This window comes from Ovis canadensis, chromosome X (genome assembly GCF_042477335.2).
Source record: "Ovis canadensis isolate MfBH-ARS-UI-01 breed Bighorn chromosome X, ARS-UI_OviCan_v2, whole genome shotgun sequence".
NCBI lineage: Eukaryota > Metazoa > Chordata > Mammalia > Artiodactyla > Bovidae > Ovis > Ovis canadensis.
Window position 1 is genome coordinate 27,829,283 of NC_091727.1, and position 8,154 is coordinate 27,837,436.

The following is an 8,154-nucleotide window of genomic DNA, read 5'->3' on the forward strand; positions in this document are numbered from 1 at the left end:
TTGTTTTTAACAGTGTGAGTCCAGAGGCTGCGCAGTAACCACCTGAAACCTCTTTAGAGGATGAGGACTGATATTTTTTTTAAAGTTACTATTATGATCAAATATAAAGAATGGAAAGAATGAATCACACTTAACAAGGATAGGTATTCTTTCATGAAAAAAATGCATACACACACCCACTTGTTAGCGATGTAAATATATTTCTTAGTATGAATGAAAGTCAAAAAATAAAGTGGCCACACTGGACTGTGCAATGTTAGTAATACAAAAGATCTGAGTCTCACAAAATTCTGTAACTTAGCCTTTTCTCCTTAGAAAGTAGAACTTTTAAAGTAGAAGTTTCCCCAAAGTCTACGTATGGCTGGCGAACAAATGGCTATGGGCCAATGTGCTTTTTCTCTTACAGCCTGCCGTTCGTCCTGGGAACCTGCCTTGCACTGCAACTTTCCTGTCTGGTAGCTAGCCTGAAAGTGAAAGTGAAAGTGAAGTCGCTCAGTCCGACTCTTTGCGCCCCCATGGACTGTAGCCTACCAGGCTCCTCTGTCCGTGGGATTCTCCAGGCAAGAATACTGGAGTGGGTTGCCATTTTTTTCTCCAGGAGATCTTCCCAACCCAGGGATCAAACCCGGGTCGCCCGCATTGCGGGCAGACGCCTTACCATCTGAACCACCAGGGTATCTAGTTTAGGACTTGTTATTTTCTGTAAAGTTTGCAGTAGGGAAACAGCTCAGAGTTTTCAGAGAGTATTACCCAGGAAGCCTTTGAAGAAGCAGCTAAGAGGACACCCTACTCCCTGTCTCCACCTTGAGGAATGACGCAACAATCTCCCCCCACATATAGAGGGACCCGCACACAGCCTCGTCCCTGCTTTCACTCCTGGGAAGCCCAGGGCAGAGCTGTCAGCAGGAGGTATGGGCTGACTTCCACCTCCAGGGTCTTAGGTCTCTGGAGGGGAGAGGCGAGGCTTAGAATTGTGGAAATACGCTTCCCTAGAACAGAGGTGACATCACAGAACTCCGCTCTGATCTGCCGCGCGCTAAGAGGCCCATGGCATAGCCGTTAGGCCCAACAGCCCCTCAATTCTACGTTGAGGTCTCAGGAAACGAAGCCTTTGATCTGAGGCTAATGGTCTCAGATCAAAAGCGGAAAACATCCCAGCCTTTATTTGGAGTTAAGGAGAGCAGCCTGAGCAAGGGTACGCTAAACCGGGCACACACACTCACTGTCCCTGCGGTCTCCCCTGGGAGGCCCCGGGTCAGGCTGTCAAACTACGGGAGGGACGGGTCTCGGTCTGGTGGAGGGGAGGGGCGGGGCGGGGGTGCTGTGTGTGTGTGTGTTGGGGGGCGGGACGAGGAGACATGAGTGACAACTGAAGACCCTAATAGTCCAAGACGAAGGGGGTCCCATCAAACCCTGCTCCTGTTGCCAGTTCTGGCAGGCCCCAGCAGGGGTCGCCAACTAAGACTTTCCTACATTTCCTCCTCAGGGACGGGAGGGTCTCAGGGACGGAAGGGCATTTTTGAAAGCAGTTTAGCTTCAGAGCAGCAGAGGGGAGGATGGCCGGGCCCTGCAACAGTTGACAGGATGATTCTAAATGTGAACTGAGAAGATTTTAGACCGTACCTCACAGAGCCTAGACCTGCCAGCCTGCCACACTGACTTATCTTTAGGAGTCTCAGGGGGCAAGCTGATCAGGGAGCCTTGTGGGTTCTAGAGCAGTAACCTCACACAAACCTGCAAAGGTGATCTTGGTTAAAGCCAGGGAGGAATCTCCCTGTTGAAGGCGCTCACAGCATCTCCTCCCTCCTCCAGGTGCCCTCATTGTCTGTCTTCCTGCCCACACTCCTGCCTGCTGTCCCTGATCTGTGTCATCATGCCTCGGGGGCAAAAGAGTAAGCTCCGTGCCCGTGAGAAACGCCAACAGGCCCGGAGTGAGGCTCAGCATCTCCAAGATGCCCAGGCCTCTGCAGTAGAGGAAGAAGAGTTCCCCTTTTCCCCTACCCCTCTGCTTGGTGGTAATGTCCAGAGCTCCTCTGCTTCTGGGTCAGATAGAAAATCCCAGGGGTCTGGGAGAGCCCCTTCTACTACTTCTGCAGGTGCTTCATGCACCAGATCTGATGATGGTGCTAAGAGCCAAGATGAAAAACCAAGCACCTCCCAGGCATTACCCAGCACTGAGTTTTCCTGTAGAACGCCTCTAGACGAGAAGGCAATTCTGTTGGTGCAATTTCTGCTGCACAAGTATAATCTGAGAGAGTCCATTACCAAAGAAGATATGATTAAGCATGTCATCAAAAAGTACAAGAAGCACTTCACTGTGATCCTCAAGAAAGCTTCTGAGCTGATGGTGCTGGCCTTTGGCATTGAGGTGAAGGAAGTTAACCCCACCACTCATTGCTATGCCCTTGTCAGCAAATTTCAGTGCACCAGTGATGGCAGACTGTGGGGTGAGGAGATCATGCCCAAGACCGGCCTCCTTATGACCATCCTCTGTGTGATCTTCATGAAGGGCAACTGTGCCACCGAGGAGGATGTCTGGGAGGTGCTCAATGTGATGGGGATATATGCTGGAAGGAAGCACTTCATCCATGGGGAACCCAAGAAGCTCATCACCAAAGATCTGGTGCAGGAAAGGTATCTGGAATACCGCCAGGTGCCCAACAGTGATCCTCCACGCTATGAGTTCCTGTGGGGCCCGAGAGCCCATGCTGAAACCAGCAAAATGAAAGTTCTTGAATTCTTGGCCAACATTCATGATACGGTCCCCAGTGCCTTCCCATCCTGGTATGAAGAGGCTTTGAGGGATGAAGAAGAGAGAGCCCGAGCCAGATTTGCAGCCATGCTTCGCACCAGTGCCCTGGCCAGTGTGCATTCTGGGGCCAGTGGCCAAGGCAGCTTCCCTCACCTGTAGTGAAATCTGAAGCATTGTCCTTAAGTAGTGTGGGCACTTAAAGGGATCACACTGCATAGCATATTTGAATAACTTACAGGTTTATGTTTTGTTGTTGAAAGTTTTTAAATGTTGCTTAAAAAATGTTTCAAATGTTGTTTAAAAAAAAAAACTTTAGTTCAGAATCTAAATGTATGAATGATATTGCTTACATACTTAATGTTGTTTATGAAATTTAAGAGTAATAGTTTTGCTATTTTGTTAAACAAATTAAACAAACAACCTTCCATCTTTTTTAGTGATCTGGAATAAGAAAAGATAGCATTGGAATAGGCATTTCCTTAGAAATGTAAAAGAAATTAGAGGTAAAATAGTTGGGATCAAAAAAAAAAAAAAAAGAAACAAGTAAAAGATGGTGAATTCTTGTTTTCCCTTATTCCTTATATTTTCTTGTTCTGTAAAATAAAAGTTATATACCTGAACTTGCTTTGTTTATTCAGTAATGTAAGAGAAATAAAATCATACTAAATTGTTCACTGTTTTTTCCCTTTAAACATTAATTGAGCAGTTGCTCTTTGGAAGGCTTCATGTTAGTATGTATGGAGGGAGGGGGTTAAGAAAAAGAAGGCTGAGCCTTTTCCCATTTGATTAGAGTCTAGCAGCCACTATCATATAAGAAAGACCGTGAGGTGGGATGCCTCTAAGACAAAAAAAAAAAAAAAAAACAAGTGAAAAGAAGGTTTGAGGGGAGGGCCAGATGAGAGCACTCAAGGGTAAATGTCCTGAGACAATACAACCTGGAGCCTTGGAAAAACCTCAAGTTCTTCAATGGGAGGTGATTTTAAGTGGAGGTGGGCCAGAGGGGGTGTGTGAGGGTGGTGAGCAAAGACCAGACCCTTAGGTCATGTGTCTCAGAGTTGAGCAGTTAAGCCTCCAAAGAGGAACTGCTTTCAGCAGTTACTTTGGGATCATGGATTAACTAGAGAGAAATCTCCACCTAGGGAGGGAATGGAAGGTATCCTGTGCTCCTGTTCCAGTGCTGGAGAATACAGTGCACAAACTAGGTGTTTTAGCCACATCATGACCAAGGAGTTTCTGATAAATCAGGGTGATTCTTCCTTGAGGTAGGATGCCAAGAAGTCACTCTGCCCATGTCACACTTCCTGCCCTGGACTGGAAGAAACAGAGCCTGCCTCATTAATAAGGTATTTTGACTGGGTTAATTTGAGTAAAATTTGGCAAGCCCTAAGGGAGGGTTTCCCAGGTAGCACTACTGGTAAAGAACCCACCTGCCAATGCAGGAGATGTAAGAAATTCGGGTTCAATCTCTGAGTCAGAAAGATCCCCTGGAGTAGGAAATGGCAACCCATTCCAGTATTCTTGCCTGGAGAATCCCCATGGACAGAGGAGCCTGGTGGTGCGACCATAGGGTCGCAGAGTAGGACGCGATTTAGTACATAGCAAGGCTTGATTTTGGTAGGGGTTAGATGAATGAATGGAGAAGGCAATGGCAACCCACTCCAATACTCTTGCCTGGAAAATCCCATGGACGGAGGAGCCTGGTGGGCTGTAGTCCATGGGGTCTCTATGAGCTGGGCATGACGAGTGACTTCACTTTCACTTTTCACTTTTCACTTTCATGCATTGGAGAAGGAAATGGCAACCCACTCCAGTGTTCTTGCCTGGAGAATCCCAGGGACGGGGGAGCCTGGTGGGCTGCCGTCTATGGGGTCGCACAGAGTTGGACATGACTGAAGCGACTTAGCAGCAGCAGCAGATGAATGAAAATGGGGTGATCTGGATCTAAGGCAATGGGAGGGAGAGAAAGAGTTAGTTCTTGACACACATTTTAGGAGCTTTGAGTTCCATCCAGATAGGGAAGAGTCCCCAATAGCCAAATTAAATAATAGAACCTCTATGGGGCATGATCTACTAAGGTATGTTTTCTTATTGAGCAGAATTATTGACTGACGTGATAAGCATCCCATAGTACTGCATATTTTCAGACATCTCCTGGATTAAAACAACAGCAAAACAAAACGAAAATCTCATCAGGAGGGTTGGTATTATCTGGGCTCAAAAAAAATCATGGCAAAAATTGTCACTCTTTACAGTTCCAATGCACACTAGTCACTATGCCAGGTGTTTATATACATTATAGTCATTCCAACAGTCCTAAAAGACAGAGCTTATCAAATGCACTTCACTGAAGAATCTGAGGCTCACAGAATTTGGTAATGTATTTAGTTCACATTGCTAGTGACAGGGCGAAACCGGAGCTCTGGTCTGAATTCCTCCAGAGCTCACATTGTTCCACTCCTCCCCAGTCTGAGGCTGACCTTGTGTCTATTAACTCATTTCTTTTCACATTTCTCCATAATATCTTTCTGGCAGTGAAAAGAATGACCCTATGGCCAAAGTACTAAAAGCAGTCTGAAGAAAGAAGGTGAAAATGAGAATGAAACCCAATTTAGGGGTTGTCTGGGGGCTTGTTTCCCTGGAATCCTCCCACCCCTCGCCCCAGAGTTCCTAGAGAGCTGACTGCCTGGGTCCCAGAATGGGTGTCCGGTCCCAGAACTTTCCCAGTGACAGCGCCCTTCCCTGGGTCTTCTCCGGCGAGCCCTGTGCCCTTGTCTCCAGACTGGAACCTGACTTCCAGCCAGCTGTTCTCTGCATCCTCCCCTGAACGCTGGGCCTGAACGCAGAGGAATGGACCAGTCAGATACCCCGCCCTGCCTGACTCAGAGCATCCCGACTTTCTGCAGGTGCCTCACCCGAGACACCAGGACCGCAGCTGCCCTTTCTCCATGAGGGGTCACTTCCGGCAGGGAGGTTCGGACACCTCCTCATCCCCACTGGCTGCCCCCACCACGTTCTCAGTGTTTTCAAATCTGCTGGTGACTAGAGTCTGATTTGGCACAGAAACTATTGGTCTTTGGGCTTCCTCGGTGGCTCAGCAGTAAAGAATCTGCCTGCAATGTGGGAAACACGAGGTTCTATCCCCGGGTCCAGAAGATCCCCTGGAGGAGGGCATTGCAACCCACTCCAGTATTCTTGCCTGGAGAATCCCATGGACAGAGGAGCCTGGTGGGCTACGGTCCACTGGGTCGCAAAGAGTCGGACAGTACTGTAGCAACTGAACAGTCAGGCAGGCTACTGGTCGTTAGCGTAATAACCCTGAGGTTAGAGAGGAGATTTTCGAAACCACCCTGGAATTTTCAGGAGAATTTTAATGGGCTGAATTATTTGAAATTGGCCGCTGACCACACACACCAATAAGTAAGTTTACCTTGGTGGTCAAAACCAAACCTTCCTCCATAAGAAGCAGATGAGAAAAGATGACAATAATCACGGTGTAAATAAATATTTACATAGAATTTTTAAAAACTCAGGTGTCCTTCTAGGAGGTAGAAAATTCTTCTGTGGCAGAGGTGCCATCTTTGATAAGAAAATATTCTTGCACTGCCTCTTGTCTCTGCTTGGCCCAGAGGAAAACTCTGGTTTTAAGTAATAGTGCAAATGCTCTTATTGCCCCCAAATTCTAAAAGTATGGATAAGTCACAATTCCCCTTCCTTATCACATGCCCCTAAAATTCACCCCTATCCTCAGAAGCAACTACAATAAACATTTTGTGTTACTTCAAAATTGACTGGACTTTTTCTTACATATGTGTTATAAAAATACACTGTAAGTTATTTGATGTACATGGATAATAGTATACATATTGTTCTGCCTCTTGCCCTTGTCACTTACTAAAATGAATGTGGGACCTTTCCCTATACATACAGATCCATCTCACCCTATTAACTCCTCACAACTATTCTTAAGTCTGTATGTGCCATTAGACATTCTCCTCCTGATGGACACAAAAATCGTTTCCCATTTGTTGCTATGATTAAAAAAACTTGCATGAATTCTTGGGCAAATATGTATGTTCTCTTATAGAAAATACATAGCCAAGTGCAAGCTAGACTGAATTGGAAGGAAGATGATGATTGTAAATTTTTATTAATATTCCTGATACTCTGTTCAAATAGAGCTATACTGATTCATATTCTCACATATTAATATATGCAGTGTGCACTCTCATGGGAATTTTATTTTATCAACCTTTAAATTTTGGTCAAACTTTTGGGTGAAAATATATTGTCTCACAGTTATTTTAATTTCCCTGTTTTCTAAGTAGGTTGAGCAGAAAATTAACTTAATCTCTCATCCATAGAAACTGGGATTTCTTCAGTGATGCCTTGACTACCAGAATTCCTCTGGGCACGCTTTAGAATTCTGAAATGTCAATACAGTTTTTCTCTTCACTTTGAGAAAGAAGGATTGGATCGGAATGACCAGGTGTCAGGGAATGAGTTCGGACAGAACACTTCCAGCTAGTAAGGAACATTAGAAAGAACCAGAGAAAGAACAGTGATCAGAGTCCATGAGAGGGAATATGAAGTTCAAAGAGGCCAGGATTTCATGACACAAACTGTATTTAACTTGTCTACAGTGCCTGTAAATATTTTAGACAAGGGGCCTCTTGTTCCAACTTAAGCTTTCCTCAGAAATCCAGTCCGTGATTTGATGGCAGTTAGAATGTTATATGGTAGCCATTATTATGGGACTACATTCATGCACTTTCTACAGCTTAGACCTGTCCGAAACCCTACTGAATCACTTTGTGTGTTCAGAGAGGACTGTCCCTTCTGGCTATTCAAGATTTAAGAGTCTCCCAGCCATGTTTGCCTTCCAGTAGCTGTTCAGCTCACTGCTTTCCAGGATTTTTTTTTTTTTTTAACTCCCCTGGTAGTTGCACTTTGACCAGCCACATGGAGTACTTCCCTTTTCATGAGCAGATTAATGTTCAGTGAAAGACCCAAGGGGACCTTCTACAGATTTCTGGAGCATTAACTCCACCCAACTCTCTCTCTCCAACAACTTGCCCTGCAAATTTCAGCGGTTTTCCTATTTCCAAACTCTGCTCACTCTGTCCTTAGTTCAGTCCACTGTGCTCTGTTGTGGCTTATCCTCTTCGTATTACAGTCTAGACACTGCCAAAATACAAAGTCATTTGGAGAGCCTTTCTCATCTCTTTTCCTACTTTTGGGGATCATAATCCTGTGCTGTTTTACAGTTACCTCATATATTCTGCCTATTTTAAAAGTTGTTTATAGCAACTAATGTGGAAGTCCTCCTGAATGTTTTTATAATGGCAACTTTGAAAAATGTTTTAAAAGAGCCTCTTGATGAAAGTGAAAGAGAAGAGTGAAAA

General features: G+C 45.3%; 1 protein-coding gene across 1 annotated transcript; it reads left to right on the plus strand.

Moving 5' to 3' along the window:
• The first annotated feature begins 1,873 nt into the window (after positions 1-1,873).
• Positions 1,874-2,911, plus strand: LOC138930670 (melanoma-associated antigen B10-like). Its single transcript, XM_070291164.1, has one exon. The coding sequence runs from the start codon at positions 1,874-1,876 to the stop codon at positions 2,909-2,911; it is 1,038 nt and encodes a 345-aa protein (XP_070147265.1).
• The last annotated feature ends 5,243 nt before the right edge of the window (positions 2,912-8,154 follow it).